Genomic DNA, 24,614 nt, shown 5'->3' on the forward strand with positions numbered 1-24,614 from the left:
CTTCTTGCCTACTTTTTTGGCTTATTGAGGTTTTGGATATACTATTCCTACTCATTCTCGCCTATTTTATAGGATGGAAGTTGGCGAGACCCATGTATTTTTCTGCTTTTTCATACAGTAACAGGAAATGATACATGTACATTTGCTTAATAACAGTATTCCCAACGCTGGTGTTGTAAATTACAGTATATTGGCGTGTGTTTGTGAGAATATCTGACCTGTTTAATCTGACGCCCAGCCGAAGCTCTTTAATCTTTTGATCCTCTCAGCTCAGGAAAGCGAAACGCCCCTAGAGCAGATGAAGCTTATGGGATAGGTTTGCAGCTTTGAGGCCGTCAGCATCAGTCCCCTTTTTAAAAGTCACACCTCGTGTATTGATAAACAGACCCCACATTTGCACATGCACAACTCGAAATACACAAGCAGTAGGTCATCGAGCTGCATAAAGCATATTTTGGAGACATCATTTTGAGACTTTAGTCTGGGTTACATAGGTCATTAAGACGGCAGAGTCGTCTTTGCAAGCTAAAGACATTTTAAATGTTGAGATAAAGGAACAAAAAGGAAAGTTTTTCATGTTTAAATAGGCCGAATATATATATATATATATATATATATATATATATATATATATATATATGAAGAGTTCAGATGCAAAACTCTGCAATATACACCAAGTGCAAAGAATCACAATGTTTTATAAGAGTGACCCATATGTTCATAATCTCCAGGCCCCAGTTCATTCAATACCAGTATGAACCAATGGTTCTATTGATCTTCTATTCATACTGTAATGTGTGAAAGGGCAACATTGCTATAAAGCCGTTCATTTATTTACAAACTCCCCGGAGGCATCGTGAGTGATATTTGGGACCCTTGCGAAGTGTAGCGTGCTGTCTGTGACCCGAACGCTATTTGACTAAAAGCTTCTCTGCTTAATTGACTGAGGCCTGTTCTAAACTGGTAGGCTAGAGAGTTAAGTCTTTATTCTGTTTTACAGTGACATGAAAAGTGCACTTAAAGGACAGAAACGGGCCCCTGGGTGTGTACGAGAGACAGGAGGGATATTGTTATTGACACGTGTATATCGACTGCTGCCGCTATCAACATTTTGTCCAAATGATGCCTTTGCATACAAAGATGTGTGCCGAGTTTCCGTTTTAGTGCAGTAATGTAGACATTGAAAGTAGGCGACAGACAGACTGTCCATTTGCTTGTTTTCATAGCCTGTTAGGGGGAAAACTCAGGGAAAGCTTTTATGACTGGTTGCTTTATCACACAATGCTATGATATAGTCAACATTTACAGGTAAAACTTGCATAAAAATAAAGGTAAACCTCTTAAATCATAAATAACATTGGTTTGGTGGTGAACATTATATAAGTAAGCTTTTGTACGATAAAGGTCAGCGATTATTTTGGAGAAAATCAAATGAATGTCATTTTCAATATATGTGATATCTGGTTTCAGGAAACTTGGTACACATTAGGTTTTCATTTTTTAGTGGTTTTCCATTTACAGGGTGTCTGCACCGGAGCCAGTACCCAGTATCTGGAAGCAATCCCTGTGTTTCCACCACGTAGAATGTCCAATATGACTGGCTCTGTACCAGCCACCCAAAACCTACTGGTCTCAAACCAGGAACCAGTAAAACTGCAGATTCCTTCTAGGTGTACTCATGCCCAGAGACCAGGTTTCATCTTTAATCTCAGTCTATCCCACCATCCTTTAACTTAAATGAAAGCACATTTTAAAATTCAGTGTGATAGCACTTCTCCCGCTTCATTTCTGTCGAAAGCTGTTCTCATTATCATGAAGATGTTTTTACACCTCGCTCTGAGATCTTGAAAACTCCAGTGGGGAAAATAGAAACGGCACATGTACGTTATCTTTAAATAAAGACAGCTTGGCAAAAGGTGTCGCTCGGATGCCTCTCGTCTTGGTGTGGCTAGCATCCACTCCATTGTTTCCCCGCTGTGTGTTCTGACAGTGAGGAGGAACGCCTGTGTAGAGTGAATTTATTGGCATGGAGGTTTGGATGGAGTTTTGCAGTGGAGGCGAGTGGAGAGGTGATGTGTGTATCACAGCTGACAGCTCTGTGGTCCAGCCGGGACTGTGGAGGGAATGGCCTCGAGGAACAGGAGAGAAAGGATGTGGAAGGGAAAAGCTTTGCTGTTATCACAGTGTCTTTATTCTATGAGTGCTGACTGCACTCGCTGACCTCTGATGTGTGTGTCTGCGTGGGTCTGTTTGTGTGCTGAAGTCGTGTGTTGAATAAGGTGTGAAGAACACCACTTAAACTTCTGCATCTTTCTTTCTGTATTTCTATTCTCTCTCTGTGTCTCGTTCTGTTTTTATCTCTTTCTTTTGTCTTTAACCGTCTCTCTTTCAATCTCTTTTCTATCTTTTTAATTCCCTTTTTGTATCTCTCTTCTCTTTCCATTTTTCTTATATTTAACTTTCTGTCTCTTTGCTTATTTATCTCTGTCTTTATTTTTTTACCACCTCTCTATCAATCTTTTTTCTATCTTTATTTCTCTATTCTATCTCTTTGTCCATCTCTCTTTGATTTCTTCTTTTTCATTTGTTCCACTTTTTTATTTTTGTCTCTCATTTCGTTTCACTGTCTTTTCACACATTCTCTCTTCACCTCTTTTCTCTTTCCACTATATTTTCTCTCTCTCTCGATCTCTAGCTTTCTTTAGTTCTGTCTTGTCTTCTTTCTTTCTTTTTCTTTCCTTGATTCCTTCCTTCCATCCATCATCCTTTCTTTCTGTTTTTTTCTCCCTTTCTCTATGCCTCTTTCTTTCTCTTTTGTGTTTCTTTCTTTCATTCTTTCTGTCTTTTCATCTCTCTTTTTCTATTCGCTGTCAATAGCATTCATGCTATTCTCTTATGTTACCCGTCTGCTTTTCAGGTGTAAATAGCCCTAATTATTATGCATTAAGTCTAGTGGCCTCTCATTAAAATATTGAATCAGTGCATATGATGAGGAATATTAATGCTGTCATGTGTGTGTCTGAACACGTTGGAGTGTTACATCTCACCGTTAATCAGACCGCAGTTTTTATCTTCCTTTTCCCATTTTTCATGCTGTAACTGTATCTGTCTTATTACAAAATCATATCTGGCAAATATATTTTTATCTGGTTTCACCCAATCTATGAGGTTGTTTTCTCTCTGTTCAAGCTCCTGGGAGAATCGACTGCATTTCCGGCGTGTATATGATTATGAGAGTGGAAATTAGGTCAGATGCATTTTGTATGAAAGCTATACTCATCCACAGCTGGCTGAAGTCATCCAATAGCCTCCCAAAAAAAGCAATTTCACTGGTGAACACACACACACACCGACACAATCGGAACCTGATTGAATGGGCTTTATTGGAATGTGGCCGTGTGTGTGCTTGTATGCTCTTTAATATTAGCTGAAATTGGTTCTTAGCTTCTTATCTGTGAGCTATTGTCAGAGCCCTTCCTCTTGCACGAGCCCACACACTCTCTTTGCTCTTTCAGCTGCATCCCTTCAAATATGTACAGAGCGTCACCACAAAACAGCTTCATACACTAAACAAGAGGATAGAAACGTTCTCGATGATATCTTAGTATCCGGTCTTTCATTAGTTATTCATCTGTGTTTCTTTCTAAAAGGGGTGTAAATGGCTTAAACTAATATTATTGGTTGTTTTAGATGTAATGCAAATACACGGTTTAATGTTAAAAAGAGCTATATTCCAACACACCATGCAGGTTTGTATCTCCTCTTTGCTCATCGCTCTGAAAAGCGAGGCGTGCTATGATTGGCAAGTTAACCTGTGCGTAGTGATTGGTGAAATACTGTAAGCGTGTAACGGAAATGTAACGCTTCTTACCATATTTGAAACCTCAGGTTCCAAAGCAATTGTACTGCCAGCTACGCCCAGCTTACTTGCGTATATCGCTTATTGCTCCCCGAACTCTTTGTAAGTCGCTTTGGATAAAACCATCTGCTAATTGACTAAATGTAAATGTGTACATTTACTTAGTCAAATCATACTATGAACTGACGTGTATTTGTGGGGGGGTGTTTACACACGAATTCGTTCCGAATCTTAAATTTAGCAATTTTACATGTTTAATACATGCTTAGGCAACTTATAACACACCAAAGACACAGAAAACGCGTATTCGCAGCATGTGACCCCTTTAATGCCAATTTTTATGTGGATTTGAACTGGTCCGTCCTGGTTGTTATGTATAGCCAAACGGTAGATGAGAAATACCTGAATGGTCTACTGCTTCCGCTGAGATTTCAGATGGACACTTTTCTCTACCATCAGCCTATGTTTTAAAATAACAAATAAATTAAATATAACGTGTGTGCAGCTCTTTTCAATTGTGTATGATACAATATGATGTATTCCCCGTGGCTGTAATTGTTTTACCCAAGTAGATTATTTTGAGAGTTTCAGAGTATGTCAACTTCAACAAACTGACATGTCACATAACAATAAAAACATGGTGGAGATAATATGTCTGAGATGTATGCATACGGTTTACGTACTGTTTTAACAAGAAGTTGGTATTTCATTTAAATCCATTCGCTTTCGGACGTAGGAACTGTCAATCTTCAAAATGACACAATAAACAATTTCGGTCAACCATCGCTGAAAATAGTATTCTGTATCTGTATTAGTGTTAAACCTGGTATATTTATATATTAGTTTTTAACAACTCTATTATAAGCATGTGGCTGCAAGAGCTCTTGTGCTTCAAACCGCTTGTCAACAACAGTTAGCATTAACAGACAAACGTGGTTTCTGGTGCAAAGAAGCATGGAATCCGCACATAAGAGCAGACTGTTGGCCTGTCTGGCATTTGGTCACGGTTGACAGAACTGTGGCTGGGTTTAGAGGTCTGATTTCGGTTTTGAACTTCAGCGTGATTTCATGCACATACAGTCCAATACATCCTGACGTTATGCATGTTTGTCTCCATCCGCAGCTTCCGGCAGACTTCAGCAGATTACACCTGGCAGACGGGATTCACCCCCAGGTGACGCACGTTTCCTCCAGTCACTCAGGATGTAGCATCACCAGTGACTCTGGGAGCAGCAGCCTGTCGGACATCTACCAGGTAAAAGCACAACGTCTTACTGGACATCTGGTTTTCATATCAACTGCTGTACAATGTTATCACATTGAAAAACAAAATGCAAAGCTCTGAAGCAACGGAATTTGACAGCCGTGGTCACTATAAGCTTTACTTTACTCAAAGATATCAAGGTAATGTTCTCACAGAATATTCGTAACATTATGTATAATGATTTCATGTAGAATACCGTGAAAGTGACTTTGCTAGGTTTTTACAGGCAGAGTCACGTATATAAACATCTACACCGATATAAAATGTATATAATGTAAATAATAACAGTATATAGACCGTTTCATAGGACGCGCGCGCCTGACACCCAGTTAACTTTCGGTCTGTGTCTAATAATATAACTATTTCAATTTTTTTTATGTTACTATTTTGATCTTTAATTATTGTATTTAATAAACGATTTGTAGAATTTTGTTGTTTGTTCATTTTATTAAATAAACAATTTGTTGAATGGGTCCTGAGGTTTTTAAGCATTTAAAAAAATGTGTGGTACATTGACATCTTGCGGTTGAGCTTCGTATCGCAGTCTAGGTTCAAAATATTGGAAAGACAAGTTTAGCCATCCAAATGGTTTCTTTTGCTTGTTATTAGAAATCATTTACAGGCCTTCTCTTGTTTGCGAATGTGTAGCGAAGTTAACTGGGGGTTCAGGCGCGTGCATGCACAGTAACGCTTGATTGTGTCGTCACGTTGAAACCGTCTATAATTTAGTACAGTAAATAATGGCAGTATACAGCCACAGAAAAAATAAGAGACCCTTTCATTGACCGTTTTTATTTTTTCTCAGTTTACTATTTATGGGTTTGTGTTTAGATAAAATTCTGGTTTTTGTTTCATTTTGTGCACTACTAACAATATTTCTCCCAAATTTCAAGCAAAAATGTTGTTTCGATTTGCATTTATTTGCAGAAAATGAAAACTGGAGAAACAAGTTCAGATTCAACTTTAAGCAATACAACAGAGATATTTGTACTTGAAAAGATGGAAATAATTGTTTATGTGATAACCTGGATTTTTATCACAGTTTTCATGTGTCTTGTCATGCTGTCAGTCTTTCAAATTGCTTTTGGATGACTTTGTCACTCTTGAAATTGGAATTTAATGAACATTTGGAATGGTATCTTAATTTGATCCTATGGCTGTATAATGTAGTACAGTATATTTTTTACTTTTTGCTAAGCTATTTCCTAAAAATATGCATTAAATGTGTTTTTGTGCAAACTCGTAAGTTAAGTTTCGTCATCGCTTTGTTCTTCCAGTTAATCTATTGAAGCTTTTCAAACCTCAAGCGACTCAATTTATATCTTCAAATACAGTTTATATTAACTGTGGCTTAACCAATGGCCTGTGAAATTGAGCCAATGAGTTTGTCAAAGAAACCTCATTTCACCTTCTAACAGTCTGTGTCAGACTGTGAAAATATGCGTACTTGTTTCTGTGCCTCCGTAAATCTGATTAATTGTGTTTGGGTTGGTGTTTGCCTGGCTGTTTAATTGATTTTCTTGTGTGATGTGTTTGCGGATTAAAGAGGTTTAATGGCGGGCGGTGCGCAGAAGTGTACAGGAGATGATTTAGTGCACGCGGCATCCGTGATCCTGACCTGATAGCCATCTGTTAAAGTCTCATTAACAGCTGGACTGTGACCTCATGAAAAGAGGTTGTGATCTGTCGGCGTTGCCTTTCCCTCCACTACAACATTTCACATCTCTCTAACAAAGCAAGAGGGGATGGAATATTGTCAAATAAGCATTATAAAAAGATCTAACTCTTGATTGTGATTGAATGTATTTATATAGCAGTTAAAGAGACCTTTGATCGAGTTATTTTTACATAATGAATGAATATTAAATGTCTGGTTATTATTAAGATTATTGTTATATAGTGTAAATAGTCACACATTTCAATTGTTGTTTAAACCGTAGCTTTCTTCACAGAACCTGTAATGTAGAGTTCTCGATGACATGACTCATATATTGCTTTCTTACAGTATTGAGGGCTTCTATTGTCAAGAGTAATGGCCCACATCCTCCATGTGGATGCCAGGACGGTCACTTTTTTTAACGTTTGAATAAATCATGACACAGGTTCTTCTGGGAGACTTGAAAGCATTGATCCAAGAATAGCCGCGCTGAAATATTAATGCTCCCTTCACGCTCATCTCCGTCGCCCAAACACTGCTATGGATCGCGGACGACGTGGCAGTTTGAAAGATCAGTCCCTTCATCTGCAACTGTGTGTTTACAAACGCCCCTGATTAGCTCTTTGTGGAAAACAAACCCACGCCGGGGATGGCATCCGGTTTGCAGACGGTAAAGCCACCCCAAAGGGATGTAGTCGATGTGCCGGGATGTGCTTTAAGTGCAATGTGTTTGGCTTCTTCAATTCTTTCTGATGGTGTCACGCTCTGAGTCTAGTTGTGTCTGGATATAGATGGGATGTGATGTAATGCACATCCTGAAAGGTTCAGTTTATAGGTGACTGTTTAGTCTATTGATTTTGAGATCTTTTAAGAAACCACATTAATCAACAATCAACAAGATTGCTGGTGTTTAAGTGCATAGATAGCCCATCACATTGGTTTGAGTGGCTTGGGAATAGTGATGGGAATACTTTGAAGCTGTAGTTTACCAAATATTACCAATGCAATGTAGTTAAACCACAGCTTAATTTTCCTAAAAATAGCAAGGCTTAGTTTGTCACATCCCAACACCATTTGAGAATACACATGAGCCATAGTTGAGAGAGAATCTTTAGGTTTTTCTTGTGTTTGTGATTTGTCTTTTTTAATCTCTATAACTGTGTTATAGCGTTCTTGAGCATCTTTGAGATGTTGAGGCTTTCGACAGGACCTTTGCTAAAACAAAGACCGGTGGCCTTACATCAATGTATTATACCACCTGCCATGCCTCCCCATCCCAAAACTAGCCCCGCCCACAACACCCCTCATAGTTCGCCCTCTGAGTGGCTGCTTTCAGCAGCATCTGAATATTTGATGAGTAATGCAGGTCATTTGAGTCGAAATGACAGGTTTGCATGGGCTCGGATCAAGGAGCTTAAAAAATTAAAAGTGAATGGAAGCCCGAGCTCTAAGGATGCGGCTGTTACCCGGCGTGGGCAAACAGTTGGTCAAGGCGATGTTGCGGGCGGTTGTAGGGAGAAACGGAGCTTTGCTAGGGCTCTTCAGCCAGGTGAGTGAGACTCAGTCGTGTGTGTATTGAGATTGTGGTCGAAATAATGGGTGTTGTTTGGGAAATATAAGGTTTGGTCCTACCGCAATGTGGTGCATTGTGGATGTTAGGTTGTGTTTTGGATGGTTTGTTTTTTGGTCATGCGGTCTAGCGGCATCTTTCAGGATTTCAGGTATTTTTGTACAAAAAGAACATGTTTTTTGTCATTATTATTTAAATTTATGGATTTATGGGCCTGTTGTATTTACCTTTACATGTTTGCGTATGGAAGATGTTTTTTGCCCAAAAGTTACAAAAAATGAATCAAGATCTTTTTTCTATGTTCCCTGGGAATCAAATCCATGATTTTGGCATTTCTGTAGTCATGCTTCTCCGTGATACATGTGATAAAAAGTATTAAAAGAACAAAAAGGTCTCAAATAACATCTTACAGCAGAAAAAATATCTAGTGTGATGTAGTCTTGCAGAAGGTCTTTCAATGTAAGTGTGATTCTGTCTAATGTTGGATCTGCGATATGCTCCACGATTAATTTGATTTCTGTTTCTAATATAAAGGCCACCGAGAGTGAGCCCGGCGACATGGACCTCAGTGGCCTGCCCGAAACGGCCGTCGATTCTGAGGAGGACGACGATGAGGAAGATATCGAACGTGCCTCAGATCCCCTCATGAGCCGAGACATCGTCCGAGACTGTCTGGAGAAAGACCCCATGGACAGAACAGATGATGACATAGGTTAGAGATACTTTATTAACTAGAAACCCTAGCCAAAGATCAGAGTGGATGGGAGTCATTCAGTCTAGGACATCTCAGAATTTGTTTGAGGAAGAAACCAGGGATATTTTGTCTTCTTGGAAGGGAAAGACAACAAAAGGCTGTGCAGACTACAAAAGCGAAGGGGGGGTCGAGACGTGTTGGTTATTTCTAGGTCATTCTCTCAGCCAAACCTCTCCAAGCGCATTAAAATTTGATTGGCCGGGCTGCTTACGCTTCAGTGCTGCTGTGCCAAACACAGGTCATGGAGTACCTAGACGAGCCACAGGCACCAAGCAAAAACCCATATATTTTGTTTACACACACACTCTCCGTTGAGCCTCTCTGTCACACAAGTTAAGGCAAGAGTTGATCTGTTGAGCACAAAAGGAAAAGCATGACATCTACGGTATGTTTGGCACATCCAGTAGTTTACATTAATTTGTATAATAAGTATAAAAAGGCAGTAAATGCTCGAAAGAGGATCAATCTGCTGTATTCTTAAAGCAATATGGCAAGTATATGTGCCAGCATGCAAAGCTGTCAGATAAACCCACAGACAATCTTGACAAAAACCGAATTGCTCAAAATTCAGATTTTTTCACCTGGAAAAGGATTTGAATAAATTCAAAAATATTTCCATAGTGCTTTTCACAATTTTGCAGCTTTACAGTAAATTCATATTTACACAGGTATTAGAAAAAACACTATAGAAATTGGAATAAAGAAAATTTTCTTCATAAGATGTACATTAGTTTTAATAACACTGTAGGCATTCAATATCAAGATTTAGAATTATACATTAGTTTTATATTTAGTTTAAGATTTGGAGAAAATTGCAGCTTGATGACATGCTTAATAATTTTTTTTTTGTTGCATTTTTGTCTTTAAATTATAGTCTAACACACAATTTTGATCAATTTGAATGCATGTCTAAAAGTGTATTTCCGTTCCATTTTATTGTGGCATTGCTTCTGTCATGTATAAAATGTCTTGTGTATTGTATAGTAGAGTTTGTTCTCAGAAATAGCTTCGTATTAATAATGCATTCAATGCTGTTATTTTTATAGCCATGGAAAGAATGTTTTTCTGTTCTCCTTGTAGGAAGCACGGACTGCGAAAAAACATAAATAAAAAAAGACCCTCAGAGTCTCTCTGTATTTAACTCAATGTGAGTTTCCCTTCTTGTTTCTCACCCTTTTCCTCAGAGCAACTGTTGGAGTTCATGCACCAGCTGCCAGCCTTTGCCAACATGACCATGTCGGTCAGACGGGAACTCTGTGCTGTCATGGTATTTGCTGTGGTGGAACGGGCCGGCACGATCGTTCTTAACGATGGTGAAGAGGTCAGTCAGACATGCCGTCGCATGAACAAGTACCAGAAGCTTTTCTGCCCTTATCTGAACCTTCATCGCAAACTTTTGACCTGTATGTATGGCCTTGCCTATAAACCTGCACTTTATCCTACATCAGCGGGCTGTAGCACAGCTTTTCACATAAATCTCATCACCCCAAATTCAGGCTTTAGACAATCAATACTGACATTTGCCATTTCGTAGTGAACAGGGGCATCCGCTTTAAGTGAACTATTCCTTTAAATCTTCAACCGCTGTTTTGTGGCAGACTTGATTCCTTGGCTTTACTTGCACGTCGCGCCGTCTCTCCCTTCCTTTTCATCAGGCATTCAGCTTCTGCTCTGTTAAACCTGAATGAACGCTAGCATTCAGCATTGTGCAGTGCAGCGGGAATCGCTTATCATCTAATCTCAATATTGACATGTCAAAAAGAGCCATTTTCCCCCCTAATGCATCCCAATATTTGAAAGCAGGGCAAAGCTTGTAAGAATCAAAGTGACGGCACTGCTATCAATACCCAAAACAACTGAAATGCACGCAGCGAATCATTAAGTCCGTGCGCGTGTTTTCAGTCTGTCACCCAATTTGGTGTTGAATCATGATTGGCTCATGATTGGCTATTGCAATATTGAAATTACATCAATATTGCAATTTATTTTAGCTCGGTTCGCATTCACAAGGCAATATTTCCAAACCGACCCAACTTTGTTAATAAAAGTCATGCGAGTAAACTCTCATTCTATTGGTCAGATTGCATCTGTTTATTTTCCGGAATTCCGCTCAAAGATGTCATACGTCAGGATGGACAGACTGCCGCTATGCGTTTTTGTGGCGCTTTTTTGGGGGGGAAACAATCCCTTTAAAATGACAATTTAAATGTTTTTGCAGCTGGACTCATGGTCTGTAATTCTGAACGGCTCGGTGGAGATCACGTACCCAGATAACCGGACAGAAATCCTGTGCATGGGCAACAGCTTTGGCGTGTCCCCCACCATGGAGAAAGAGTACATGAAGGGGGTGATGAAGACCAAGGTGGACGACTGTCAGGTGGGTCAACAATCGAATGACATTAAACTCACAAAGCAACCCCCGGTCATATTTCACATCAACATAATGATGATCAAATATTTTTAGTTTTCCATTAAAGCAATGAATCCTATTTGACTTACCAGTAGATTTGCTATGTATTGTGCCACAACGTTCCAAATGATGAATGTGTGAAAACTTTTAAATTGACTCTATCTTCTTTATGCCAAATACATCGTTTTATTTCAGTCTTTAAATTGTAGGCTAAAATACGCTCTGGATATTTTCTTCATGAGATCCTTTAATTTTCGGATTTCTAAATGACGAATAAGCATGCAAGGAAAATGTTAGTGATCCCCCGCCCAAACTATTTCATCGGTTTGTGATGACTCATTTACTGCAAAAGTGATGAAGCCCTGCCCGTTCATTAAGTCTGAGAATAATGCAGCGATCAGTGAAAATTTTGCAGTAATGAAATCTTCATTATCACATGGAATCATTTGTAAGTTCTGCTGCATGTCGAAAATGTATTTATTTTCTCTCTGTATTCTTTTTCCCTCTGTTAGTTTGTGTGCATTGCACAGCAGGATTACTGCTGCATTCTCAACCAAGTCGAGAAGAACATGCAGAAGGTAGAAGAAGAGGGCGAGATTGTGATGGTGAAGGAGCATCGCGAGCTCGATCGCACAGGCACCAGGAAGGGACACATTGTCATCAAGGTGAGAATCCAGCGCAGAACGACCCAAATGTCTCACACTGTGTGACATCAGCATTTGTTAGGTCTGCATGATACATTGTAGCAGTACTTTTTTACTATGCGCAAAAAATAAATACTGTATACTGACGTTGGAACCACTCTCGATCGACAAGCTGTTTCCACTGATTTACACAGATGGTTCGAACGTGTCCCATAATTGATTCCTAAACATGGAGATCTGCTAGCACAGCACAGTAGAAGCATACATGGGGTTGAATGTCAAATAGGTTTTATGAGAAAAACTACTTTGACATTTGGAGTTGATGGAAACAATAAAATGGAGCCGGAGCTGGCTGGCTGATCCACAGAAGTCGCCAAAAGTGATGTCTGGAGGGCATATTTTGTTCAATATTTGTTTGTAATGTCCCCTCTCTTAAAAATAAAGCATCAAAATATGAAACACTTAACTTTTAAGGTATTTTTTGGGACGAAATATATTTGCTGCAAACGTAAATTGCAGCATATCCAGAAAAATGGGTGTCCTTCGCTGCTGTCCTTCTAAAACCCTCATATCCCCATATTTCGTGTTTTTTTTTTGTAAATCATTATTATTAGTCACCCTTCATGGTTGTCACTGGGGTTTGCAAATATATAACCAATAAAAAGTTAACTTGTCAACTTTGACAACACAATGTTGAATAATTCAGTTTCTTGAAAAACAGCGAATTTGGGCATCTGAGGTTTTGGACTACAGATTTATCAGTTACTGTTTTGTTGATTCTCTGGTGAAGCCTTAACTCATGAGTTGGGTGTCCGAACTACGCAACAAACATATAGGAAATAATGAACATCATATATGCCATATTTATTTATCTGATCGAAACGGTCACTACTTTATATTTGGGGCAAATTGTAGTCAGTAGGGTTGCATTACTAATACATCATTCTGGCATCTTCCGAAGGCCTTTGGGAAACACTTGATCTCACATTCATTCATTTCCGTAGGGCACATCGGAGCGACTCACCATGCACCTTGTAGAAGAGCACTCGGTGGTGGACCCCACCTACATCGAGGACTTCCTGCTTACCTACCGCACCTTCCTGCCAGGCCCCATGGTGGTGGGCAAGAAACTGCTGGAATGGTTTCATGACCCCAGCCTCAGGGACAAGGTAAACATGCAAACAGCATTATGGAAAGAGCTTATAAATAGCAGCCCTTGAGTTTGTGACTTTAAAGGAATAGTTCACCCCAAAATGAAAACTCTGTCGTCATTTACTTACCTCAATTTGTTCCAAATCTGTATATACCGTATTTCATTTTCTAACAATGCTTTTAACCACCATTGACTACCATAGCAGTAAAAATTAATTTGTAAATTGCTTTGTTGAATACAAACAAAGATATTTTAAAGAATGTCGCAAAGCAAACTGTTCTGGGATTCTTTGGACAACCATTGTCATTTTTCTACTATGGTGGTCAATGGTGGCCAAGAAGTGTTTGGTTACAAGCATTATTCCAAATTAAATACATTTATACATATTAAGACCGAGAGTAAGTAAAGTATGAATAATTTTTTTTGATTTGGGTAAAGTGTTTCTTTTAGGCGAACTGATGCTTACCTACCCTATAGGATCAAATCTAATCCACACCTCAAATTTCCTCAGGTTACACGGGTAGTCTTGCTGTGGGTGAACAATCACTTCAACGACTTTGAGGGTGACCCCGCAATGACGCATTTTCTAGAGGAGTTCGAGTACAATCTGGAGAGAGAGGTCAGCTGTCCGTCACAGAACTTGAAAATTAACTTCTCTTCCTTCAGCCGCATCGTGTAATTCTTCTCTTTCTTTCTCAAGCAGAAAATGTGCGGGCACCTGAGACTGTTAAACATAGCTTGCGCTGCCAAAGCAAAGCTGCGGGTGGTGACCCTGACCAAGCCCTCCAGGGAAGCCCCCTTGGCCTTCACCCTGCTGGGGGGTTCAGAGAAGGGCTTTCGCATTTTTATCGACAGCGTGGAGCCGTGCAGCAAAGCTGCAGAAGTAGGCCTTAAACGTGGAGACCAGGTAAACTCACAGGACCTGATGTACCAGAGGTTAAAGAAATAGTGTACACAAGCAGCATGTTTTTTTACAGTTGTTATCCGGCTGGAAGTGGGACTCATTGTGGGAGCATTTGTAATTGCTGTTGTGTTATATCACGCAGAGGAATAAGTGTTAAAGAAATGTAGAATTCCTAGAATAAATGTATGATATTGTTTTATTCACTCTGTCTTTAGATGTACAAAAAACAGATAAAAGTTTTATATTTTTCTCAAATATATGCATGTATGTCTATGTGGTTATAAATGCTAAATTAATATGCACAGTACATAGACATATATAATTTTTTGCGAGCCCTCATTATTATTTGTTTAAACAGCTATTTTCATTTATCATACACTTGTTGACATAGACAGACATGTACAGTTTGTCAGTGAACGATTCAAAGGTCTTGTACATGCAACACTATATATCTCAGTTTAGTTTAGTATCTCCTAAACATGTTCAACGCTTTCATTCAGGATAAATAAGTAACGTATATTTTTATTTAATCTACATAAATTCCATCTTCATTTCAGATACTGGAAGTAAATGGGCAAAATTTTGAAAACGTGCCGCTATCCAAAGCCAACGAGATCCTAAAAAACAACACGCATCTGTCTATTACTGTGAAAACAAATCTCTTAGGTAAGAAAAACTGAGTCATCATTTCACAGGTACACAAACTGTTGTTGGAAGAGAACCTAATATTTTCCTTGTGGTGCCTTTCCTGCTCTTAGTGTTTAAAGAACTGCTGGCCAGGCCTGACCAGGACCAAGAGCAGGACCCGGAAGAGGACCTGGATAGGAAGAACGGCGCTCCTCACATCCCCAAAATCGGGGATATTAAGAAAGCTACCCGCTACTCCATCCCTGACCTAGCCGTTGATGTGGAGCAGGTCATGGGCCTTGAAAAAGCCAGCAAGAAAGGAAAGGCCAACACCGTAGGTGGCAGAAACAAGTTAAAGAAGATCTTCGATAAGACGCTGACCAGTATTTTACCACCCAAACCATACAAGTGAGCTGGATGAATACTAAAAGGCTCCATTGGGGATGTTCATTGCAGTGTTGTAACTCTTTTGGTTGGTTCACAGTGATGTTGGGGTGGGACAGTCCCAGGATGACAGTATTGTAGGGCTAAAGCAGTCGAAGCAGATTCCTCCTGCTCTGCCTGTCAGTGGAAACCTCTCATCCAGCAACCCTGACCTGCTGCAGTCACATCATCGCATACTTGACTTTAACAACCAGCCTGGTAAGATACTTACTTCAACATGTTACTGGATCAACATCAATGCTTGTTCTTAAACTACATTCTTATCAATCCATTAGGTGTCAACCCTTTGATTCTCCTTAGGGGTCGATTTAGGTTCAGTTCAAGCATTTCATATTTAAATGAGCAAACTACTGTTGTTACCATGTTTTACTATTTAGCTTAAAATCAAGAGTAAACAAAATCCTGTGAAAATGTTGTATTTGTTGAGAGCAAAGACTTCTCTTTAGGTCAATAAGCACAAGTTCATAGCAATTTCCTGTTCTCATTTGATTGACAGGATATTTCGGCCATTATTAAACAATCGGCTGTTTGAAACTATCGGCCGATTGTGCAGATATTACTTGAATCCACTGTTACCGATTGTTGGCTGATAAAACGGTGCATCTCTTGTTAAATATATCCATCCTAAGCCACTTCTTGATCCTTCTCAGACATGTCAGACCAGGTGTTGCGAGTGTTCAAGGCTGATCAACAGAGTCGGTACATCATGATTGGAAAGGACACCACTGCAAAAGAAGTCGTTGCTCAGGCCATCCGAGAATTTGCCTTGACCGCGGCTCCTGAAGCTTATTCGTTGTGCGAGGTGTCAGTCACACCGGAGGGCGTAATCAAGCAGCGCCGCCTCCCAGAGCAGCTCTCCAAACTGGCCGATAGGATCCAACTAAGCGGCAGGTGCTGTCTTTACAGCCACAATGTTTCATATTTTGCAAACGTTGGTAGCTATGTTGCATTTAACTCATACTCGTACATCTATTCCTCGTATCTCTACTCTCAGGTATTACCTGAAAAGCAACATGGAGACGGAAACGTTATGCTCGGACGAAGACGCCCAGGAGCTGCTACGCGAGAGTCTAATCAGCCTGCTGCAGCTCAGCACGGTGGAGGTTGCGACGCAGCTGTCCATGCGTGCCTTCGAGCTGTTCTGCGCCATCGAGCCCACAGAGTACATCGATGACCTGTTCAAGCTGAAGAGCCGCTTATCTGGGATGCCCAGCCTTAAGCTCTTTGAGGAGTCCATTAATCGGGAGACCTTCTGGGTGGCCACGGAGGTGGTGCGTGAACCCAACCAGCTGAAGCGCATGAAGATCATCAAGCACTTCATTAAGATCGCGTTGCACTGCCGCGAGTGCAAAAACTTCAACTCGATGTTTGCCATCATCAGGTACGGAGAGGTTGATTTTAACAAAGAACAGAAAACAACAGATGATTATAAATTATAATGTCAATGTTAAAGGAACAGTTCACCCGAAAATGAAGATGCTGTCTTCATTTGCCTGCCCTCAAGTCTGAATGGATTTCTTTGTTCTGTTGAACACAAAAGAAGATATTTTGAAGAATGTAAACAAAAGAAAGAAAACTGTTCTAGGGGACTTTTGACTAACATCGTCATGGTAGTTGATGGTGGCCAAGAACTGTTTGGTTACAAGCATTCTTCCAAATATCTTCCACAGTGTTCATCAGAACAAAGACATTTAAACAGACATGGATATGGAACGACTGGAGGGTGCGTAAATTACAGAATATTTGGTTTTAGGTGAAATTTAATATTTATTCATAATTTTACTATTCATATTAGTATTATCATCATCAGTTTAAATTTGTAAGTAATGTTATATTTCTGTGAAACTTTGTATTATGCCTTATTTAAAGTATAGCTGTTTAATGTTTAATGAAGACTGTATGTATGTTTTTATCGTAATTGTATGTTAACTTCCTACAGTTATTGTTCAAGAGATGTAGACTTCAGACTTCTTACCGAATTTTCAGATGGTCATACAAAATCATTTGATTTATACAAACACTGTTCCATTTTAGTGTCTTTCTTTTTTTTGCACTTTTGTGTTTTTGACCTCTTAACTTACGTCTGTATCATTTCTAGTGGTCTGAACTTGGCACCAGTGTCCAGGCTGAGAGGTACATGGGAGAAGTTGCCCAGTAAATACGAGAAGCTGTTCAGTGACCTCCAGGACCTGTTTGACCCCTCCAGGAATATGGCCAAGTACAGGAACCTTCTAAACAACCAGAACCTACAGCCACCCATAATCCCACTGTTTCCAGTCATCAAGAAAGATCTCACCTTTCTACATGAAGGTAAGGACTAATAATCCCTGCACAGTACAAACTATGCACTGTATCTAGTCTCGATAGTTATTTTAAAGGTCCAGTTTGTGAAATGTTATCGGCATCTAGTGGTGAGGTTAGGAATTGCAACCAACGGCTCACTCCCCCCCTCCTTTCTGAAGTACTACGGTGGCTGACACAGGGCTAAGATGTTGTCACGTTCTCGCTTCTTTCACACAAAATGCGCCCTTTATGAAAAGAGCAATTTGCTACTGTAGGAACAACAGGGTGAATTCCATGTAAGGGGACCTGCTGTGTAAATAGATAGAAATATCTCATTCTAAGGCAATAAAAACACAACACTTTATTATGTAAGGTCTTTATACACCCTTGAAGACGTACTGTAGTAATGTATATGACATTGCTTAAGGTCACAAATTGCACCTTTAATAATTGTAATAAACATAGATGTTTGAAATAAAAATCATACATTTATCCACATTTTATTCTTTTGGGATTAAATAGCCTAATGGACTAAAGCACACATTAGTTTCAAAACATCCTCCTTTGTCTAAAAGCAAACAACGTACCTGATAGTTTCAGTCATAGATGAGTACATCAACACGGTTTTCACCACTTTTAAACGTCAATAATGCCTACAGGGTGATTGAAAACTTGGCAAGCCCCGCCACGTGAGGGTATGAAGGAGAAAGCAGGATGGATAGATAGCATCTGCCGTTTATTTTTAACAAGGACCATCATCAGTCAGATCTTAACAGTTTGTTTTAGCACAGGGTGTGATCCTGTCACTCACAGGCTTTGTACAGAGGGTCTTGTTGAATGGTAGGACAGTTAAAGACTGTATTTGACACAACAGTGAGTCCACAAGACGTCGTGTGTGCAGAGATGAACAAATCACTTGCTCTTCACTGATCTACATACTAGAAAAAACAACTACTGTAAAAACTATGAAACCATTCAAAAACATTTACTGTGTGTGTGTGAACCCTTTAACTCTTTATTTCTCTAGGGAACGACTCAAAGGTGGACGGTTTGATCAACTTTGAGAAGCTGCGTATGATTGCTAAAGAGATTAGACATGTGGGTCGGATGGCAGCTGTAAACATGGACCCGGCTTTGATGTTCAGAACCAGGTGAGCTCCGGTGACTCCTCTGTCTATATTTCAGGCTGGACTCTTTGAGAAGCTTTAAGAGGCCGTTCACTGCAGCGTGTTCACCCTCACGCTTCCACACGCGGCCTCTGCCAAAGGTTTTTGTACCCTCTTGAAGTGAACGTTAAACAGTTGTGTATGTCACTCTTTGTCTGTATTTATTGTGCCAAGAGTTATTCTTGTCTCTCTTGATCTGTGGTGCACCTCACCTTGGTACCTCCGGTCTGCTTTTTCTCAAGTATGTCTTCCTCTCTTTCTCATTGGCTTTCTCCCCCCATTTCTCTCGTCCACCCCACGCATCACTGTTCATGGCTCTCCCTTACAGGAAGAAGAAATGGAGGAGTTTGGGGTGAGTATGGCGAACTCTGACCTCCGGCCCCCGACGTGTGACCCTCTTTTCATTTTGGCTGCCTGCTGACTGTCCTTCATTATTCTTTCTTCATTTGAGAATGCTTCCATCTCGAGTGCTTGAGACGTCACTTTTGCTATTTAGGGTCATTGAGTAGACTCACCTCATTCAGAGTTCATTTAATAACACCATCGATACCGCAGTGTGCATGAATTTATTTACAGTCATTTGGTTCTAGCTCATTTATTAATCCGATGTCCCATGATCCATATTTAGCAAAAGTTATTTGTTTTAACGTGTCCCTTTCAGCTAAACCGTACTTACCGTAGCTGCACGCCGCCTACTAAGCATTTGCAGTTTTGTGTGAGGTTTTGTTTTTATGATTTTCTGAACTGTGACTAAGATGAGATGTGTGAATCGCAAACCTAGCATTTTGACTATATGAGATGATTTTAAATAATAAAGTAAATGTAGTGATGCACCGGTATGGACATTTTGGCAAATAACACGATCATTCTTTAACATTTTCCACCGAAAGCAGACTATATTGGCCGATATAAAGTCTCTAAATATGAATATAAAATTCCCTAAGACTGAAACAAAAGGCAAAAAGTGGAAAACTGCTTTTATTTGAAAACATTCACTGCAGAAAACAAGGTAACCATTAGTTCTCCTTTTCCCCCTCAAAATCATGTCACAAACGTACTTCATGATTCTTTAACCTTCAAACCTTTCTGGTATATACATATTTTTTTAATAAACAAATTATAGGTGTTCTTCCAGACAGCCCAGTAAATTTTTCTTAATAGCCACCGGTATAACAGGTCTCAAAACAGAATGCATTCAGACAGCAGTCTGATTCAAACTATATGTTTTTGTTCCTATAATTTACACATTCATAAATATCTACATACTGTAAGTGAATGATAAAGATAGAAAGACTGTACTGTATTTTAACAGTGAGCAGCGTGCAGCTGAAGAAGTTTGACAAGAGGAGATCATTTTTGATTTATCGACTATAATATATCGACCTAAATTTTATATACCGATATGGGCGATAATGTATGGTACATCCCTTGATAAATGTTTATTATTCAATTTGCCAGATGGTTTTATCGAAAGCAACTTATTTTGTTAGTATGTGTTTCTTGGGAATTTGACCGATTTCTTTGACATGATGTTCTACATATTGAAGGGCTGTCAAACGTATAATCCCATCCAGAATAAAAGCTTGTGTTTACATAATAAATGTCTGTGTACTGTGCATATTCATTTTGTATTTACATAAACATAAAGGTTTATAATTGCAAAATATTCAAATGTATTTTTTTATTTTTTCCATTAATTGAAATTATATATAAATGTTTATTCATTCATGTATATTTTATAGCTTTCTTAAATACAGTATATGCATGTATGTGTATATAAATACAGAATCAATATGTACAGTACACAGATATATATCACTTAAACACAAACTTTTATTCTGGATGCGATTAATGTATGACAGCCCGAACAAAATTAGCTATAGAAATACTTTGTTGTTACTGCTGCTGTTTTAAGTAGAAAACAAGTAGACTAATATACTAATATCCCCCCTAAAAACTGAAATATATAATAACATTTAAAGCGTTGGAAATGCTGAGGTATATAGTAAAAACGGTTCAGCTACACACCTGGAAATAATCACACTGTTATTTTTCCTTCTCACAAAATTGGAGGACGCGACTTTGGCTATTTATTTAACATCCCATTTTAATTTATCTGCCTGAGATGTGAAACGCATGGAATGTTTGGAATGTTCTGAGCTGTAAGGAATGGACTTACTGCATGTCAGAGAGCGTGCTGCCTGATCCCGGATCAGTGGTATTACCCACAGCTTAAATCAACTTTCATCTGTGTGTGTGTTCAGGTCTCTCAGCCAGGGCAGTGCCAACGCGGCCGTCTTGGATGTAACCCAGACGGGCGGACACAAGAAGCGCGTCAGACGGAGTTCATTCCTCAATGCCAAGAAGCTATACGAGGACGCGCAGATGGCACGCAAGGTCAAACAGTACCTGTCTAACCTCACCCTGGAAACCAATGAGGAGAGCCTGCAGATGCTCTCTATACAGTGCGAGGCCTCTATTAACACATGTGAGTGCTGCGTTGGATTTGATCTTGTTTTAATAAGTAAAAGAGAAATTTGATCCAAAAGGCAACTGTAGATGGTGTATCGATTCTGTTGGTTAGTCAATAAGAGATTTCCAAGGCTTAAATAAATCGCAAATCATTCCTTAAACCCTAACTTGATAGCGCACCTAGACTTTTGAAATTGTGGGAATCACAAAATCCACAAAAAATGAAATTTTTACACTGAAAAAGGTATAGAAAATGAGAACAATACAAATCAGATGGATAAATATGAATATCTATTAATTCTATTAGAAGTAAAGGATAAAGATACATTCTTTGTCTTAAATTGCGTTGCAGTGCCCAAGAGTTCTGGAGACAAAAAGAGACCCGACACATCTCCCGTGGTCACACGGGCCATCCACCAGCGGCAGCAGCTTCAGAAAGCCAACCAGGCGCTTCAAGTGCCTGCTGTCGCCCTCTACCCATCTCGCAAGAAAGTGCCGGTTAAAGACTTACCACCGTTTGGTAAGACCTATGCATCTGTGCATTTTTTCAACCGGACGGAAATGTATTTATGGTGCTCACACGACCAACGTTTTTGTACAGGTACAAGCTCACCGGGCTCTCTGAAGAAGATTCTGTCCCTTTCAGAGGAGGCTGGAGAGAGACACAGGAAGCTGGCAGAGGACAGCGTGTCCAACAATTCCTCACAGCTGTCCTCTCCTCCCACGTCTCCTCACAGCTCGCCAAAGAAAGGTGAACGCGGATATACGTATACTGTATCTGTACATTTTCCATAGGGTGCATTTGGGATATACTGTAAACGTGTTTTTCTTGTAACCTCGGGTGTTCGCTCACACTGTTTATTCTTCTCTCATTGACATATGCGCCAATTGAGGCATTGCTTCCCTGGTTTGGGGTGTGCCATTAAATCTATATTCAGAGTGCCAGAGACCCCGCATCTGTAACACAGGTGACGCCTCCGTTAGTTGGTGCCCCCTAGTGCCCTTACAGATTACATTTATGCTTATTTGACATGTTTATACTGCCATCTAGAGGTTAGCTGATCATTTTAACTTTATTGAGAGATGATTTTAGTAACGTTTTTAAAAATCAGGTTTCTTATGTTTGATTTCAAATAGAATCGTATGCTGCTGTGGTTGTGATATTGCATTTAGTTATTTAAGGAATTTTAATTTAGATCTGGCTATGAAAACAGTTGCAGATAAGAAATAGGACCAAACATTGCGAACAAACAAACTGTGTTTGAGCGCCTTTATACCGTTTTTATTTCATCCTGCATTCAGCCATGGCATCTATAAGAAGTCACAGTTTGAGGGGGTTTTCCTCCTTCTGTAGGAAAGCACCAGCAGGTAACAGGGTTTGAAACAGGTTTAGCCAGAGAGAGCTCACACAAGCATTACTATGAGCGGCCCACCAATGTGGACGTGACGTAATCCTTTAAGGTTTCACAGTTACATACAAAACATGCAATTGCAACAACTATAAACATAAATGCTGTCTATGTAGGTTTTAATATTTAGACATGTCTGTTTGGGTCTGTAAACTGTAAAGACACAAATAATTTAAAGTTGCATATTGCTGATGTCCTTCTGAAACCTCGTATCTCCATATTTTGTGATATTTTTTCTCTAATGTCTCTAGAGACTAAATGCATTTAAATACCAGAAACGCTGCAAATCTTATTATTTGTATATGTATAAGTTGAGTGAACTCTCTCCTCGGGTATACAGTAGTTTGCTTTTTGCTCCTGTTGTAGCTGCCAGATATAAAGTACCGTGCGTGTGTGTATGTGTTTAGGGTTCAAGTTTATCATCTTTTGAAGAAAGTGTCTGGTTTTGATTAGCGAGGCTGAGAAAGGGGCCATTTTGGCTCAAGTAGATGCTTTGGTAGCTGTAGTCTGTTGCCTTTTAACAATTGAGGCTGCACAGGGAAACGTTACTCAGTTACTTTCTGTCGGGTAGCATAAAGGTTTAAACCTTCTGTAATCCTTTAAAATGTTTATTTTCTATTTAACACTAAAAATTATCACTAAAGTTCCTTAAATGACCAAACATTTCTGTGTTCTGTTTTATGCTAATCGCAGTGTTATCATGGCAACAGTCTCCTGTGCAAAGTGCTATTTGTGTTGTGCAACCTATAGGAGAAGGTCCCTCATCAGTCCATCTAAACGTTAGATGCACAACGTTTTGGACCAAAGCCTACAGTATCAGAAGTATCTTAAGGCTGAGAAACTGATTGTTGATGTTGTTTTATGTGATATTTTCCCAGGATATGGTCGACCAGGCGATTATCTGTCAGATTCTGGTCACAGTGAGATCTCCTCACGCTCCAGTCTGGTGAGCACCTCCTCTCTGGACATGGGACAGGAGGAACGGAGGCAGAGATACGGAGGACTGGCCGGAGAGGTTCACTGCGGTGGTCATCGCCTGGAGCGCAGGGCGACTGCGGACCCTGACCAGTATAGTTTGGGGTAAGAAATGCTCACAGATGACCATTTTTGTTAAAATGCTAACCAGAGCAGGTGTTCAGCATGAAGAGCTTTATTTTCTTACTTTTACGCCTTTTAGATTTGTTCTAATACTCATTTTGATCTTAATTCATAAAAAGTCCGAGAAATGTAATAGTTTTGAAAGGTCATTGGTTTAGTTCCCACATTGCATTCAAAAGCTTGACTTTTTATGTGTTTATAAGATGCTTTTGGCAGTTTTTTTTCCGTATATGAGAGGTTTAATAGACACAATTTAAATGTCGAGATGCAGATAGACGTTGTTTAATTATTTTGTTTTCTTCCTCATCCTCTTTCAGGTCCTATTCATCCATGCAGGACTGCCGCGGTCTGTATGCCGGCGCCACTGTTCTGTCTTCCCCCAGCTCAGAGGAGCTCACCCATGACCAGGGCGACCGGGTCTCTCTCGACGCCGCCGATTCTGGTCGTGGCAGCTGGACTTCCTGTTCCAGCGGATCGCATGATAACATTCAGACCATGCAGCAGGGACGCAGTTGGGAAGCTCTGGCTGAGGGGGCGGGGCTCTGGGGAAGCAGAGGGAGCTGGGCGTCGGCCTGTTCCTCTACGTCTTCGGTGGCTTGTTGGGGCGAGGAGACCGAGGGTGACACGGGCACGATCAAGAGACGGGGAGGGAGAGATGTGACCACAGACCCAGAGACCAGCAGCATCACCTCCACTGGTTCTGAAGAGTCCAGACACCACAGTCGCCGGCCCTCGCCCATCACCGCGGGCAACACCAAAGCCTTGATCAGTAAGTTGCCACACGAAATTGCAGATATGTCGTAGTTTCTTGCAGCCGTACCGTATGTTTTTTTGTGATAAACCAGCCATCTTTTAAAATGTGTGTAAATATTTCAATTTGTAGTGATGCGATTCTAACGG

At 40.0% G+C, this 24,614-nt stretch overlaps 1 protein-coding gene across 9 annotated transcripts in view; it reads left to right on the forward strand.

The window, feature by feature from the left end:
- The window catches only part of rapgef2b (Rap guanine nucleotide exchange factor 2b), an 86,155-nt gene that overhangs the window by 57,836 nt on the left and 3,705 nt on the right, over positions 1 to 24,614 (forward strand). For 6 of the 9 annotated variants that reach the window (XM_079480072.1, XM_079480069.1, XM_079480067.1 and 3 more), the window contains 21 exons: positions 4,983 to 5,114; positions 8,885 to 9,062; positions 10,289 to 10,425; positions 11,323 to 11,481; positions 12,027 to 12,179; positions 13,163 to 13,327; positions 13,823 to 13,930; positions 14,015 to 14,218; positions 14,773 to 14,881; positions 14,974 to 15,250; positions 15,327 to 15,484; positions 15,937 to 16,177; positions 16,281 to 16,667; positions 17,385 to 17,596; positions 18,597 to 18,720; positions 19,064 to 19,087; positions 21,000 to 21,223; positions 21,560 to 21,727; positions 21,809 to 21,958; positions 23,495 to 23,696; positions 24,032 to 24,483. In XM_079480072.1, the coding sequence (XP_079336198.1) occupies positions 4,983 to 5,114; positions 8,885 to 9,062; positions 10,289 to 10,425; positions 11,323 to 11,481; positions 12,027 to 12,179; positions 13,163 to 13,327; positions 13,823 to 13,930; positions 14,015 to 14,218; positions 14,773 to 14,881; positions 14,974 to 15,250; positions 15,327 to 15,484; positions 15,937 to 16,177; positions 16,281 to 16,667; positions 17,385 to 17,596; positions 18,597 to 18,720; positions 19,064 to 19,087; positions 21,000 to 21,223; positions 21,560 to 21,727; positions 21,809 to 21,958; positions 23,495 to 23,696; positions 24,032 to 24,483 (3,964 nt within the window). The remainder of the gene's footprint in view (positions 1 to 4,982; positions 5,115 to 8,884; positions 9,063 to 10,288; positions 10,426 to 11,322; positions 11,482 to 12,026; positions 12,180 to 13,162; positions 13,328 to 13,822; positions 13,931 to 14,014; positions 14,219 to 14,772; positions 14,882 to 14,973; positions 15,251 to 15,326; positions 15,485 to 15,936; positions 16,178 to 16,280; positions 16,668 to 17,384; positions 17,597 to 18,596; positions 18,721 to 19,063; positions 19,088 to 20,999; positions 21,224 to 21,559; positions 21,728 to 21,808; positions 21,959 to 23,494; positions 23,697 to 24,031; positions 24,484 to 24,614) is intronic. The other 3 variants (XM_079480073.1, XM_079480070.1, XM_079480068.1) reach the window with 1 other exon arrangement.

This window comes from Barbatula barbatula, assembly GCF_947034865.1.
Source record: "Barbatula barbatula genome assembly, chromosome: 18".
Lineage (NCBI taxonomy): Eukaryota > Metazoa > Chordata > Actinopteri > Cypriniformes > Nemacheilidae > Barbatula > Barbatula barbatula.